Genomic DNA, 16,778 nt, shown 5'->3' on the forward strand with positions numbered 1-16,778 from the left:
GGAAGCAAAGGAAGTGCTGCTAGAGCTCTAGTCAGTGCTGGAAAAACTGGGAAGTCTAGAACCCCAAACTACAGAGTTCAGGTGCAATTTTCACACCTATTGAAGTTTGCACTATACATTTACTTGACTCCCTTTAACCCACCTTTGCAATCCCCCCAGACCAAGTCTGGCCAGGATCAGGGCCCATTCTCAACAAACTGCTGCTGGAGGTCATAACACTGCATTGCAACTGGACTTCAAAACTAGTGACTTCACCACAAACATGTTTTAGCTCTGTCCGAAAGCACTTGGGACGTCACAAATGTGATACTTTCCTCTTTTTCATAATTATTTTCAGTTCAACATTATTCTGCAAATGCCTACGTCAACACAAACAGAAAAGAGTCTTCAAGAAGAAATTGCTGATATGTATAGGAGAAGTTGCCAACAATGGGCATTTAATTCAGGCCTTCTTCAAAGCAAACACACATCAGAATGTAAAATCTGTTTGGCCTCTACAATTTATGTTGTCAGATGAATTATCTAGTGGTTTGAGCACAGGAATATCAGCCAGAAACGCTTCTGTTCTCATCTTGGCTATGACACCAATCCCCTCTCTGAACTGGGGCAAACAGCTTAGCTCCTCTGCCTTCGTTTCCCCATCTGTACTCCTTACCCCACAGAAGGCTGTGAGGATCAGCTGTTTTACAGTACACTGAAGATTAGGAGTACTATGTAAGTGCTAATATTTTATAAGACTCCACACATTAGGGCATATATTTTTTCCATAGTTACACAGGGTTTCAGTTCCATAACCCCTGTGAAAGACAACTATCAGTTTCCTTTTGGGAATACTCCCTTCAGCTCGCCAACCAGAGAAAAGTGCTGTGAATGGGTTTAATTGTGCCTTTTACAAATGCTGATGAAAGCCACAGAACTCACCTTGCTGTCATAGTACTTCTCTCGTTTGTCAGTGAGGATGGAGCGAATGACATTGCCTGAATATTCAATCACCATCTCACCTGCATCAATGTTCCTTTTGCAGAATAGGCCCCGGCCATGGATGGGAGACCTAGTAAAAAGAAACAAGGTAAGAGAATATATCAACCAACGCAACTGGACCATGTTGTATCAACTGAAGATCAGAAAACCTTAGCACACAGGCTAACTCCTCATCAAAGGGATGAAGAGTTTGACTCTCCTCACTGTGTTTTTATCACATGCAAGTAACCTACACATTTTTAGCTTCCCTTCCCACCCCAAAACTAAATGCCTGAGCTATCACCAAGGTGAGCTGGCAGGAATAAGTGGTTTGTACTGAGGATCAGCTTTTTAAAGATTTGACTTGAAAACAAGGAAAGAGAAGAGATGAAGGGAGAGAGAGAACTCTTTCCCTTCAACATTCCAGTCGGACTTTAGAAAGGGATTTCAATTTTTAATCTCCTTCTGCCCTAGACAGAGTTAAAGCACCAGAGTAAAACCATACCTGTAGACACCAACTGCCTCCTTGGAGGTCTTCTTCAAGTGTCGGAATCGCATGGGCATTGGCAGATCCATACTAGTTGCCCTCCTAGAACAAAGAGACACTGCTAAGTGATCACCTTTATTCGAGAGCCCATGCCAAGCATTAGTCGGTATAGTTTCAAAAATATTAACATTTAGTCACTGTGACACTGCAGCCCAATGCCCACTGAGAAAGCAACCAAGATTAATACAGTGTATTTTTCTATAAATCTTATATTATAAAGCTGTTCTTAATTCAACCTCAGATCTCAGACAAACTCCTTACTGCTAACCAGCTCTCCTCTTCTGCACATTTAATATAAGTAAACTTTTTTGCCTTATTCTCCCAGAATTCTGATCAGAACATCCTGCAGTAGCATGAAAACAGATTAGAGAGGGGCTGGCCACGTTCAGGAGCCAGCTCCCCTGCTAATGCAGGATTGTCCTCTACAATCTATTTTCTAGTGTTTTGTACATTTAAAGTTGTAACACCACACCTCCAGGTGCAATAGACAAGACCAAAATATTTGGCTTTTCTTCTTAGTACCCTCCCCTTTTCCTTGTTGGAGACATAAATCCAGTTGCATACCGAGCAGACTTCAGCTGCACTTCCTCCTCTTCCTCATCATTGGGATTGTATTCTGGTGGCTGTCGGTGTTTAGAAGCCAGGAAATTGAACATATCAAATGCTGACTTCCTGGAGGGCAAAGAACATGTGTATTACTGGCAAAGTTAGTTTTCAACAATATCTTGGCTGCTGCAAGGGCTATGTGCGTCTGCTACTCTATCGCTTCTCTGGCCTAACTTTCATTTCCTTCTCAGTGATTCATGCCCACCTCAGGTGCTGATCAAAGCTCTGTAAGGCAGCAACATCAAATAAACATATTCTTTAAGATTGTGAATGGAAGTGGTAAAGTGAGCGGTCTTATTAATTTCCATTTCCTACTGCTTGGCAAAACTAAGAGCAACAGAAGAAGTACTAGAGCTGCATGAAGGCTCAGGAATATACAGGCCATCAGTTTACATTTGGAAGATACCATTAAACCTATAATCTTGTTTTTAGTTTAAAGCTTAAATTTTGTAGAAGTTTACAGTTTATGCCCCCTCACTTGCCAGGGAAAGTCTCTTACTCTGGCTAGTAGACTTGTCAAGTCCCACCCATCAGAAAGCTCACACTTACCTGAGGTGGACTTCAGCCCGAGCAGAGCCATGTGGATTCAGCGGGGGTTCATTGGTCTCCTCTGGTTTGTGGAACCTAAATTTGTAATTGTGGCAATGCTTTGCTCCATAAAGCTGCTCAATCAGGAACACAACAGCATCATGGAGAATCCCCAGCATCCTCAAACCATTCACACCTAGAACAAGGACAAAAGGAAAGGGTAAGAAACCATGAGTCAGTGAAGACCGGCAGCCTGGAAAATAAACTGGCTCATTAGAAACCAGTGGAAGCTCCTGCCAGATCCCATCTAGAACAGTGGCGTTTAGATAGTGATTAAATTGGTCAGAATGCGAACTCCTATAGCAGGCGTATAAACTAATAAAAACCCCACACTGGAGCTTATAGGATAACTCTGGGCATTCCACTTGTATGCTATGCAGTCACATTAGTGCTTCATAGACTTTAAGGTCAGACGGGCCTATTCTGATAATCTAGTCTGACCTCCTGCACACACAGGCCTCAGACCCTCACTCACCCACTCCTATATAATAGACCCCTAACTTCTGGCTGAGTTACTGAAGCCCTCAAATCATGGTTTAAAGACTTCAAGTTACAGAAAATCCAACACTTACACTAGTTTAAACCTCCAAGTGACTAGTGCTCCATGCTGCAGAGGAAGATAAACCCCCCCCAGGATCTCTGCCAATCTGACCCAGGGGGAAATTCCTTCCTGACCCCAAATATGTGGATCATATAGACCCTGAGCATGTGGGTAAGACCCCCCGGCCAGTCACCTGGAAAGAATTCTCTGGAGTAACTCACAGCCCTCCCCCTCTAGTGTCCCATCGCTGGCCGTCGGAGGTATTTGACGCTAGCGTCGTAGCTAGATGGGCTACATGCCATTGTAGGCGGTCTGACCTGAAGTGAGGAGATTTCTGTTCATACCATGTTGTTAAACAACTTCATGGCAGAAGTCCAGGACACATCTAAATTAGTGCTATTTGTGCCACTAACACAGAATAAAAAGGTCAAATAGGCTCAGGTGGCCAGCCACCATACATTAAGAGAAGTAGCATAATTTTCTTATTTGAAAAAGTAGCGAAATTGCCTAAGCTTTGTACAATAAAAGCCCAACATTTCACAGCAAATGTAGCTTGCTCAGTGATCAAACACAAACCCTGACACAAAGTAACATATCAGGTAATAAGCGAGAAAATCACTGGCTGGATCATTCTCATTTAAAAGTTACTGTTGCTGCAATATTGGAGCTTTTGATTTATGCAAACCTTGAGGAGTTTTGCCCTCTTAAATCAAAATATTTACTGCCGAAAATGTTTCTCCTTTAAAGTAGTGAGCTGTCTATAAGCAATTGACCTTTTTCTTCTAAAGACTCTACTCTTGTTTGACAATTTCCTCATGACATTGGTTTATCTGCTCTTAAAATACACTTGCTGGCAAAAAGGAAACAACCTCAGTGTTTGGTATTACCTGCAAATGATAGCTGCTTCAGACGGGCATTGGAACGAGCTTCTTGAACTTTATCAGTCAGTGATTTCCAGGCATCTGTGATTAGGAAATGAAAGACAAAACAATAAAAGAAGTTTTGCATCTATTGGACATCAGGAGTAACTGGAACAGCTGCTCAGTACGTCTCTTGATTGTCTTTTCATTCAGCGAGGTCTGCAGTAATGCAACCAAGTCCAGAGGGTGTGCGTGTATGCGTATGCACACAGCACCTATCAGTATCTAGCAAAACACTCATGGCAGAGTGTGACTAAGCCATGTGGCAAATATAAAGAGAAGTGCAATCAGTGGCCATAAACTCATCACTTCTCCTGTAGTTATACAGTTTTCACCCTCTCCAAAAGAACTTATTGGTGCACAGGCAAATAAGTTGCTTTAGCAATGACATTTGAAACAAAATTAGATGACCTAATGCTTGGTCTGTGTTAATTATCTGTTTTGTCCCAGCACTCCTTTATATACCAACAACACTGTTGGGCAGTGGATTCAAGACAAAGTGGGGCAATGCAGACATTTAACACAAACCAGGCACTCTGGCATAGGATTTTGTTCCAAAGCTTTATGTCTAAGAGAAGACAAGTCTATTCTGAAGAAGCCTGATACAGAGAGCACAATTTCTCAAAAAGCATCTTTTGTTTTTAACCTCTGGGAACAAAGCTCAGAGAAAGTTGCAATCAGAAATCATTGTCCTCACCTTCAATACTTTCTGCACAGATCTGAAACCCATCATCACTTGAGATCTCGAACACTAGTCCTTTCTTTGGCTTCTTCTCACCAAGGCTTTCTTTCCTCTTCTGTTCTTGCTGCAGCCAAAACATGAGTGGGGAGCTGAAAGTGCCTTCCTCCTCCTCAGGAGCTTTGGATCCTGGAAGACAGACAGACAGACCAATATGAAGATACACCTGGGCAGAATGAAGCTTTATTGTACCTCCCACCACCAAACAAACAGATACTTAATGGTGAAAAGAATTTGTCCCTGATTTGAACAATGGATGATTATTTCTAAGAAGCCATCAAAACTTAAGTATCATTCTTAGTAGGAGGTGCCTCCCTTATCAGTGTGCCTGGGTTACTCCCTAGTTTTGAGATCCTTTTCATGCAAACAAACTCCTGGTTGCTTTAGAGGGAACGAAGATCGGCGGGAGCTGGGAGTCCTGATACCGCGGATCGAGACAGAGGGCAACACCTTAGTCAATCCCGGAGCCAGAGGCATGCTGGAGAAGTCCCTGAAGGCCGCTGTCCACGCGCTTTACGTGGACACCCTGAAGAAAAAACCCGACCAGGGCAAGGCCTTCGAGGTGACCAGCAAGTGGGACTCCAGCAACCACTTCCTCCCCGCAGGCAACTTCACCCGATTCGCCGACTGGCGGTTCATACCCCGCGCCCGACTGAACTGCGTCCCCCTCAACGGAGCCGTCCACCACGGGAACCGAGACAAGTGCTGCAGGAAGTGCGGGTACCCCCTAGAGACCCTGCCCCACGTCCTGTGCAGCTGCAAGCCCCACGCCAGGGCCTGGCAGCTGCGCCACAACGCCGTCCAGGACCGTCTGGTAAAGGCCATCGCCCCGCACCTAGGAGAGATCGCCGTCAACCGCACCATCCCCAACACCGACAGCCTGCTGCGCCCGGACATCGTCGTCACAGACGAGGATCGGAAAAAGGTCATCCTTGTCGACGTGACGATCCCGTTTGAAAACAGGACCCTGGCCTTTCGCGAAGCCCGAGCCCGCAAGCTCGAAAAATACGCCCCCTTGGCGGACACCCTGAGGTCAAAGGGCTACGAGGTCTGCACCGACGCCCTGATCGTGGGGCCCTGGGCGCCTGGGACCCTTGCAACGAACGCGTGCTTCGGACCTGTGGGGTGGGCCGGGCCGTCGCTACGCGCAGCTCATGAGACGCCTAATGGTCTCGGACACTATTCGCTGGTCCAGAGACATTTACACGGAGCACATCACCGGCCACCGCCAATATCAGGAGTGAGCAGGCGTGACTCTGTGCACTCGAAGGGGGGATGAGACCCGTGGACCCCCCCCGTCGGACTCTATCCCCTAAGCCCTGAACCCACCAAACCGTACTCCACCATGTGACGGTCGTCCTAACCCCATTACTCAGCCCGATTATTCATGCCCATGACTATCCGTAACCCGTTTGTATGAGTGATGTACCCTCACTGTTTACTGACTGTACCTTGAACTCACCCACCGTATACCCCGCATTGGGGACATGACAGACTGTGTCTATGTATATGCTGCCCAACACCAAAACGCTAACATCCCCCCACAACCTGTATGTTACCCCCAATAACTGACGCTTCAAACACTTTGTATCGTTTATTTTAAATATTCTCTAATAAAATTTAAATCTGTAAGGCAATTTAACATCTAACTCGGCATGGAGAACAGCATACACTATAGTAATCAGCTGTACAGTTTCAGCAGAATCCATGTCCACATGCAGGCATGTGGACTCAGCCAGAACAATTCTGCTAATGATATTAAGTGACTTGTTCAAGTTCCACAATAATGGACTACCTGCTGAACCGCCTGCCATCACCAGTGGCAACGGGAATTATAAAATGGGAAAACAAAGACAGGTCTCTCCATGAACCATACTCTAGGGTAGCTACTACAGGAATATCAATTTCTGGTGATGATGAACAGAAAGAAAACTGCAGTTAATGGGACAACAACTTTACCACCACAATTTTAATTCTGTTCTCTGTATATGGGCATTCTAAAGTCTGGAATGGGACTTTCTAAAGTCTGGAGCTATTCTGGAGCTCTCATTTCCTAATCAAGAACTGAGGTCCTGAGCATGGACTTTAAATCCATTTAGAAAGTGAAAGCCAGATTACACCGCAACATGAGAACATAAAAATCAAAGCTGCAAGTTTCTACAACTACAACCACACATGCAATTCATATTACTGTGACTGGAACATAACTCCCTCCAAAACTAGCAGAAAACAATACAGTGGCTACTAAGAGTTCTTTAAAGTGGTCAAACATGAAAGTGACTACATAGTTCAACACCAAAGACTGCCAAGAAACTGCATTTTTGGAAGACGTGACATACCTGTATTTTCTTGCTCATTTGCTGTGTTCTGCACTGACTGTGGCTCTGTAAGAACTGCCATTTGCCTTGGGGAAAAGGGAAAAAAATGAAATATAAATGCTTGGCAATAAACCACCCCACAGAAGGCAACTCCTGTTTTTTTTCTATGGCTGAGCCATCTAACCAGTTGGGGTTGTTTGTGTTTCACAGAGACAATGTCAACTTGAATATTTTTTAATTGATTAAATATAAAAATTTCTAGTTTCTAATAGAGCGTAGTTTAAATAATACTCTTATTCTAAATATGTTTATATGAGTTTTTCAGTTCTCCAGTAGCTGTTTATAAGGATCCTTTCAGAAAGGGAGAAACTGACTGTGCAAGAGAACAGTGAACCTGCATGCCTGTGACCAAAAGCACCTCAGTATTCACACCCTGCACATTACTGTAATCATCTCTGTACAAAATATGCCTTGAAAGTTATATTGGAAAACTAATCACTCACTGGTCAATAATATCATGGTGAAATGTATGTAATCCATAAATCACAAATCACACAGCCCTAACTAGACAAAAGTTGATTGCGCCCCAGAACTTCAAAATGCCTTATACTGACAGACTCAAGGAGCTCAAAGGCAAGGTTAAGAAGTGACTTGATTACAGTCTGTAAGTATCCACATGAGGAATAAATACTCAATAATGGGATCTTCAGTCTAGGAGAGAAAGGTCTAACACAAGCCAACGTCTGGAAGCTGAAGATAGACAAATTCAGACTGGAAATAAGGTGTACATTTTTAACAGTGAGAGTAATTAACAAGTGGAACAATTTAGCAGGCGTCATGGTAGATTCTCCATCATTGAGAATTTTTAAATCAAGATTAGACTTTTTTTTTTTTTTTTTTTTTAAAAGATCTGCTCTAGGACTTATTTTGGGGGCGTTCTATGGCCTGTATTATATAGGAGGTCACACAGTGGTTTCTTCTGGCCTTGAAATCTACGGGCTTGTCTACACTACAAGCTAAAAGTCTCGCAGTGTAGCTGCTGTTTCTCAGCTCTCCTGCCGACAAAAAACTTCCACCCCCAATGAGCAGCATTTGTGTTGTTGGCAGGAGAGCGCTCCTACCGACCGCGTGCTGTTCATACCGGCACTTGTCACGGCAAAATTTCTGTCTTTTTTGGGGGGGAGGTGGAGGGGGGGGAGGAGGGAGTGTTAACACCTCTGAAAGAAAAAACTTTTGTCGTTTAATTGCCAGTGTAAACATAGCCTATGAATCCATGCACAAAGAATACAAGCTGGAAAAGGAAAAAAACAAACAAACTAGTTTTTAGATTATTTCAGTATAGAAATCTTAGTGTTACCTGTGACTACAGTAGGTACAGGTACAAGGGGCCAGATGCACCATTGAATAATTTCAGCTTTATGCTGTTGTAACGCTTAGCATGCATTCACACTACAGAATTAACTTGTGTGATCCACCCTCAAGTTATTTCCCTCGTGCCTGAATTTCACAAAGGAGAGTGAAATTCATCTCTGAATTTCATCTCTGAATTTGCATCTGAAGAAGTGGGTATTCACCCACGAAAGCTCATGCTGCAGAACATCTGTTAGTCTATAAGGTGCCACAGGATTCTTTATTGCTTTTACAAAGGAGAGTGGCTTCACTAGAGAACAGCAGCCAAGCTTGGGGGAGCAGAAAGGCTATCGTGACCTTTATCCACACTGGCACTTTACTCACTTGTGTGTAGCACTAAGACTTCCTGGGATACATCCCATGGTTCATAGCACCACCGTGCAACGCTATGTTTTTGGTATCTGGAGAGAGAACCTATCCTGGGCAGAAATAGTATGAACCTGACAACTCATTAAAGTAAATCAGTTCCGGCTTGGAGCACTCAACATTTCTGTCCATTACCTTCATTCCAACTTGGAGGCAAGGCACGGATCCAACTCAGAAAAAAAAAAACAATCTATAGCAATTGTTGGCACTAGTACAACTCTCATTTTGGCAGGAGGAAGAAACAGGGCATATGGCATGGGGGGGGGGAGGTAGCAGCTTGTCACCATGCAGAAGTGATGGTATGCTTTCTTAAGGAGAGCAAAAAGCTACATGCACAGCTGGAAAATAGGAGACAGTTGATTGGCGTTTCTGGATCAGGCCCTTAAGCACTGAGTGATGAGACTACATCACCAAGCAGCCATGAGACCACTAAGAGTGGGCCACACTCCCGAAGTTGTGTGAGAAGCTCCATCCAAGCAACTGGCAGTACATTGAGATAATGTCTTCCTGGAGGCCATTCTAAAAAAAAATTGAGCTTTATGCCAAAGATAGATCAGTGCAGTTGCTGGTACTGGCAGCTGAGTGTGACTGTGGAGAACGAAGGCTCAGCAAGCCTAGATGTAGTGGCATGGGACTTCTGGTCAGGAAACAGGAAATAGATAGCAAGAAAAGGCCATATGGTAGTAGCCACAAAGGATTGTGGGTGGGTATTGGAGGACTGATGACCCTCACAGGGTTGCAGAAAACCAAACACCTTTGCCCCACCCTCATTGTCTCCGAGGCCTTGCCCCCTGCTCACTCCATCCCCCTGACATCACTCTCGCTCATTTTCACCAGGCTGGGGGTTGGACTGCAAGAGGGGGTGAGGGCTCCGGCTGCGGGTTCTGGGGTGGGGACAGAGATGAGGGGTTTGGGGTGCTGGAGAGGCTCCGGGGTGGGGCACAGGACGGGGTGAGGGCTCCGCCTGAGGGTGTGGCTCTAGGGTGTAGCCAGGGATGAGGGATTTGGAGTGTAGGAGGGAACTCCTGGCTGGGGGTGAGAGAGGGGTAAAGACTCTGGCTGGGGGTGCAGGCTCTGGAGTGGGGTCAGGATTTGGGGTGCAGGAGGGGTCTCAGGGCTGGGGCACAGGAGGGGGTGTGGGCTCTGGGTGGCGCTTACCTCAGGCGGTTCCTGGGAAGCAGCGACATCTCCCTCCAGCTCCTAGGTGGAAGCGCGACCATGTGGCTCTGCATGTTGCCCGCAGGCACTGCCCCCTCAGCTCCCATTGGCCGCGGTTCCTGGCCAATGAGAGCTGCTGAGCTGGTGCTGGGGGCGGGAGCAGCACTCAGAACCCCCCATGGCTGTCCCTCCACCTAGGGCTCAGGAGGAGATGCCAGCAGCTTCCCGGAAGCCACGCAGATCCGGTTAGCCTGCCTGCACTGCCAACAGGACTTTGGTGGCTCTGGTCAGCAGTGCTGACCAGGCCGTTAAGAGTCCCGTTTTGACCGGGCATTCCAGTCGAAAACCAGACACCTGGCAATCCTAGGCTCTCAACTGTCATGCTATGACACTGGCCTGTGGCCACATTATAGATAGGTGGAGTTAGTGGTTCTTGAGGGAAGCTCAAGGTCTGTCCCATTACCCCAAGTCATGACAGCTAACTTGTTTTACAGCTTACACCACACACAGGTCATCATGGAAGACATGAGATGCACTGTCCTAAGGATGGGGTTTCCACGACCACCACTCCCAAGGGAAGGAGGCGGGTGGTGGTGGTGGTGGTCGGGGACTCCCTCCTAAGTGGGACTGAGTCATCTATCTGCCATCCTGACTGGGAAAACCAAGAAGTGTGCTGCTTGCCAGGAACTAGGATTCACGATGTGACAGAGAAACTGACAAGATTCTTCAAGCCCTCAGATTGCTACCCCTTCCTGCTTCTCCACGTGGGCACCAATGATACTGCCAAGAATGACCTTGAGCGGATCACTGCAGACTACGTGGCTATGGGAAGAAGGATAAAGGACTTTGAGGCCCAAGTGGTGTTCTCATCCATCCTCCCTGTGGAAGGAAAAGGCCCAGGTAGAGACCGTTGAATCGTGGAAGTCAATGAATGGCTACGCAGGTGGTGTCAGAGAGGCAGCTTTGGATTCTCTGACCACGGGATGGTGTTCCAAGAAGGAGGATTGCTAGGCAGAGAGGGGCTCCACCTAACGAAGAGAGGGAAGAGCATCTTCGCTAGCAGGCTGGCTAATCTGGTGAGGAGGGCTTTAAACTAGGTTCACCAGGGGAAGGAGACCAAAGCCCTGAGGTAAGCGGGGAAGTGGGATACCAGGAGGAAGCACGAGCAGGAGAGCGCAAGAGGGGAGGATTCCTGCCTCATACTGAGAAAGTAGGATGCCTGGGAAACAAGCAGAGAGAACTGGAAGTCCTGGCACAGTTAAGAAATTATGATGTGATTGGAATAACAGAGACTTGGTGGGATAACTCACATGACTGCAGTACTGTCATGGATGGATATAAACTGTTCAGGAAGGACAGACAGGGCAGAAAAGGTGGGGGAGTTCCATTGTATGTAAGAGAGCAATATGACTGCTCAGAGCTCCGGTATGAAACTGCAGAAAAACCCGAGAGTCTCTGGATTAAGTTTAGAAGTGTGAGCAACAAGGGTGATGTCGTGGTGGGAGTCTGCTACAGACCACCAGACGACGGGGACGAGGCGGACGTGGCTTTCTTCAGGCAACTAACAGAAGTTACTAGATCACAGGCCCTGCTTCTCATGGGAGACTTCAATCACCCCGATATCTGCTGGGAGAGCAATACAGTGGTGCACAGACAATTCAGGAAGTTTTTCTAAAGCGCAGGGGACAATTTCCCGGTGCAAGTGCTGGAAGAACCAACTAGGGGCAGAGCTCTTCTCGACCTGCTGCTCACAAACAGGGATGAATTAGTAGGAGAAGCAAAAGTGGATGGGAACCTGGGAGGCAGTGACTGTGAGATGGTCAAGTTCAGGAGCCTGACACAAGGAAGAAAGGAGAGCAGCAGAATACGGACCCTGGACTTCAGAAAAGCAGACTTTGACTCCCTCAGGAAACTGATGGGCAGGATCCCCTGGGAGGAAAGGGGGAAAGGAGTCGAGGAAAGCTGGCTGTATTTTAAAGAATCCCTATTGAGGCAGCAGGAACAAACCATCCCGATGTGTAGGAAGAAGAGTAAATATGGCAGGCGACCAGCTTGGCTTAACAGTGAAATCCTTGCTGATCTTAAACTCAAAAAATCAGCTTACAAGATGTGGAAAATTGGACAAATGACCAGGGAGGAGTATGAAAATATTGCCCAGGCATGCAGGAGTGAAATCAGGAAGGCCAAATCACACTTGGAGTTGTTGCTAGCAAGGGATGTTAAGAGTAACAAGAAGGGGTTCTACAGGTACATTAGCAACAAGAAGGTGGTCAGAGAAAGTGTGAGCCCCTTACTGAATGGGGGAGGCAACCTAGTGACAGAGAATGTGGAAAAAGCTAATGTACTCGATGCTTTTTTCACCTCTGTCTTCACGAACAAGGTCAGCTCCCAGACTACTGCAGTGCGCAGCACAGTATGGGGAGGAGGTGACCGGCCCTCTGTGGAGAAAGTATTAAGTGGTTTGGGACTATTTAGAAAAGCTGGATGAGCACAAGTCCATGGGGCCGGATGCGCTGCATCCAAGGGTGCCAAAGGAGTTGGCAGATGTGATTGCAGAGCCATTGGCCATTATCTTTGAAAACTCATGGCAATCGGGCAAGGTCCCGGATGACTGGAAAAAGGCTAATGTAGTTCCCATCTTTAAAAAAGGGGAGGAGGAAGATCTGGGGAACTACAGGCCAGTCAGCCTCACCTCAGTCCCTGGAAAATCATGGAGCAGGTCCTCAAGGAATCCATTTTGAAGCACTTCGAGGAGAGGAAAGTGACCAGGAACAGTCAGCATGGATTCACCAAGGGCAAGTCATGCCTGACTAACCTGATTGCCTTCTATGAGGAGATAACTGGGTCTGTGGATGAGGGGAAAGCATTGGACATGTTCTTCTTTGACTTTAGCAAAGCTATTGATACAGTCTCCCACAGTATTCTTGCCAGCAAGTTAAAGTAGTCTGGGCTGGATGATTGGACTATAAGGTGGATAGAAAGCTGGCTAGATCGTCAGGCTCAACGGGTAATCATCAATGGCTCGATGTCTAGTTGGCAGCCGGTATCAAATGGAGTGCCCCAATGGTCGGTCCTGGGACTGGTTTTGTTCAACATCTTCATTAACGATCCAGAGAATGGCGTGTACTGCACCCTCAGCAAGTTTGCAGATGACACTAAACTGGGAGGAGTGATAGATCCGCTGGAGGGTAGGGCTAGGATACAGAGGGACCTAGACAAATCAGAGAATTGGGCCAAAAGAAATCCGATGAGGTTCAACAAGGACAAGCGCAAAGTCCTGCACTTATGACGGAAGAATCCCATGCACTGCTACAGACTAAGGATCGAGCGGCTAGGCAGCAGTTCTGCAGAAAAGGACCTAGGGGTTACAGTGGATGAAAAGCTGGATACGAGTCTACAGTGCGCCCTTGTTGCCAAGAAGGCTAACGGCATTTTGGGCTGTATTAGTAGGAGCATTGCCAGCAGATCGAGGGACATGATTGTTCCCCTCTATTCTGCATTGGTGAGGCCTCACCTGGGGTACTGTGTCCAGTTTTGGGCCCCACACTATAAGCAGAATGTGGAGAAACTGGAAAAAGAGTCCAGCGGAGGGCAACAAAAATGATTAGGGACTAGAGCACATAATTTATGATGAGAGGCGGAGGAAACTGGCAAAAAAGAATGAGGAGGGATTGGATAGCTGCTTTCAACTACCTGAAAGGGGTTCCAAAGAGGATGAATCTAGACTGTTCTCAGTGGTACCAGATGACAGAACAAGGAGTAATGGTCTCACGTTGCAGTGGGGGAGGTTTAGGTTGAATATTAGGAAAAACTTTTTCACTAGGAGGGTGGTGAGGCACTGGAATGGGTTACCTAGGGAGGTGGTGGAATCTCCTTCCTTAGAGATTTTTAAGGTCAGGCTTGACAAAGCCCTGCTGGGATGATTTAGTTGGGGATTGGTCCTGCTTTGAGCAGGGGGTTGGGCCAGATGACCTCCTGAGGTCCCTTCCAACCCTGATATTCTATGATCACATGAGTGACAGGTGGGTGGGGGTGTGTTTCTGTGGGTGTGCATAAGGGGTTTGAGGTAATACGAACACCTGGAGCTATCCCTCAGGCTAACTTGCGAGTGAAGACAACCCCTTATGCTGATTTAAATCTGGAATAATAGCAGCAATCAGGCCCCAAAGTTTTCAGACAGAAATATGGTTTTCAACTTGACAGTGTCCGCTTAAGTAGATCTATTTTTGAAGATTAGTACTGTTCTTTAATAGTGCAGTTTAAGTGTCTTCCTTTAAGACTCAATCACTACCAGGAAACTGACAACTATCAAACCTTTCCACTAAAGAACTGAGTGTAGATTTTTAAAAAGAGGTAGTCAATCTCCAGGGGAAACAGTCCCCCTGACAAAATCCATCACAAACTGGCCCCTGGATGGCAGTCTGGAACGCATCTCTAGAAAGAAGCAAAGCAACAAACTGAAGAAAACTGGCTGCCTAGGGAAAGCTTGCACTACTGTATCCATTCTGTGGATATAGGATTTTGACCTGTAGGGCTGCTAATCTGGTAGCTTTTACCAGCCCTAAAAAAATTTTTTTTACAAACAAGCCACAAGTATGCAACTATTTCCACACATTTACTCCTGAATCAAGTATTCTGAAACCAGCTGGTTTCAACTGAAAATGAAAATATTCTTATAGATTAACATTTATTTCTGTGACATTTACCACTGTGGCATGTGCTCTGATTATGTTATTACGGTGAATCTTGTTCTACCAGATTAAACAAGGATTTAATATTGTGGCTGACAAGTGACATACATTCCAGACTGAAAGCTACTGGGGTATTTTAATACAAGGAAGGAAGAACAGAGTTTTATTTTGTTTATAAGGTACTGAATATAAACCTGCAAAACCTGACGGGGAAGGTTTGTTTTAATACTTACCCTGCAGGTTGCCCAGATGGCTTTTGTGGTAGCTGATCTATACTTGTATCTTGAATGTCTGCCTTCACCACGGGAGTCCTGGAACAGAAAGATTTGGGATAATTCAGAAGACTGTACAAATAAGAATTTACTGTGACCAAGAATGAATGGGACTGCCGTAAGTGATTCAGCATTTCAGCAAACTACAAAATTAGGAACAAATGCTACTGTGAAGCCAGAGGACAGAAAGTAGATCAAATTGCTAGTGCTTTAGGTCAGATTCAAGACTTGCACTTCAAAGGAATGGAGCACTCTAGGATCTTTACAAGGATGTTTCTGGATAACCATAAGCATGGAGCCACGGGACACTCCATAAAGGATGGTATGCTGGGAAAAAAAATAGCCTAGAATATTTACAAATAGAAGACCAATTATGTCTAAAAGATTGTGGATCAATTGCTTTTCAAAACAGACTTACCAGCACTGAGTTAAAAACATCAAGGAACTGTAGAACTGAGTCATATGACCCAACCCACCAGAGTAAAAGGTCAAGGGACCCCCCTAGTACTTTTGGGCAGGTCCCTTGCCCTGCAGGAACAGCAGTGGATTGCTGGGTTGCCCTTGGTCAAATCCCTTATCCTATGGACTGCTGGCAATGTCACATAGCGAGGACATTGGAGGACTTTCTGAACAAAAACGTTAAGTGTCACATCCAGCACCCAGGTCCACAGTCCTTATTCTCCCTTCTTCCTACAGATTTGCACCTCAAGTAAAATCACCAAGACAAATGCTACTTCAGTTCAAAGACTGGAAAGAAATTGCCATACAGTGAGACACTTGAGCCCAGTCTGTTTAGTTTATCAAAACAAATCAAAGAATGATATAAATGTAGGACTGGAAAGGACCCAAGAAGATTGAGAGTTGACCTGATTACAGTGTATAAGTACTTCACTGAGAGAATATACCAAGTACTGAACTGCTCTTTAAAATAGTTTAAATTCTATAAACTGATGTTAATTGGCAGTTGTGAAAACATCCCAGAACCTGGTGGCAAAGTCACGTGCTGTTCCCGAAGACCAAGAACCATTGGCTGGAAGTTAAAACCAGACAAATTCAAGTTAGAAAACAAACATTTAAAAAGTGGGGGCATTTAACCATCGGAACAAGCTACCAAGGAAAGTGGTAAACTCTCTTCAAATGCAGACTGACTAAAACATCTTCATGAAAAGCAAACACAAGCTATTGGGCTCAGTACAGGAGTAATGGGGTGAAATTCTTTTGCCTGTAATATATATATATAGATCTGACTAAATTATCTAATTATCCCTTCTGGCTTTAAATTCCATAAACATTCCCTATAACATGTGAGTCCTCCTTCCAAAGGAAAGAGAAAACCCTGTTGCATGATGAAAATGCAGTGCGATTACTGACATACCACTTTAACCCTTTCATTAATTCAACAACTAAAAAGACATCTATCCAAGGCTCCAGAAGCATTTACACACAATTAACCATATAATTAATTTCTAAAAGTGAAAGAGGACACTTGTTTTCCAGCACACAGCACCACCACACAACAATCAGGGTGTGCAGAATCCCATTGCCACTTGAAATAGCAGGGTTACTTGGGAAGGCAGAGTGTAATAATCCAATTAGAAATTTGGCTAGGATGTTAGGACTAACTCTCCTCTTGCAAAAAGTACCATGGGATCTTCAAATGAC

The 16,778-nt window shown here is 45.5% G+C and overlaps 1 protein-coding gene across 3 annotated transcripts in view; it reads right to left on the bottom strand.

The window, feature by feature from the left end:
• KMT2A (lysine methyltransferase 2A) overlaps positions 1 to 16,778 on the bottom strand; it is a 56,674-nt gene that overhangs the window by 2,103 nt on the left and 37,793 nt on the right. The window contains exons 27-34 of one of the 3 annotated variants that reach the window (XM_039496266.1): positions 15,078 to 15,155; positions 7,241 to 7,305; positions 4,860 to 5,030; positions 4,130 to 4,204; positions 2,663 to 2,837; positions 2,072 to 2,179; positions 1,466 to 1,549; positions 922 to 1,051 (exon numbers count right to left, since the gene is read on the bottom strand). In XM_039496266.1, the coding sequence (XP_039352200.1) occupies positions 922 to 1,051; positions 1,466 to 1,549; positions 2,072 to 2,179; positions 2,663 to 2,837; positions 4,130 to 4,204; positions 4,860 to 5,030; positions 7,241 to 7,305; positions 15,078 to 15,155 (886 nt within the window). The remainder of the gene's footprint in view (positions 1 to 921; positions 1,052 to 1,465; positions 1,550 to 2,071; positions 2,180 to 2,662; positions 2,838 to 4,129; positions 4,205 to 4,859; positions 5,031 to 7,240; positions 7,306 to 15,077; positions 15,156 to 16,778) is intronic. The other 2 variants (XM_039496268.1, XM_039496267.1) reach the window with 2 other exon arrangements.

The sequence above is a fragment of the Mauremys reevesii genome, linkage group 12 (assembly GCF_016161935.1).
Source record: "Mauremys reevesii isolate NIE-2019 linkage group 12, ASM1616193v1, whole genome shotgun sequence".
Lineage (NCBI taxonomy): Eukaryota > Metazoa > Chordata > Testudines > Geoemydidae > Mauremys > Mauremys reevesii.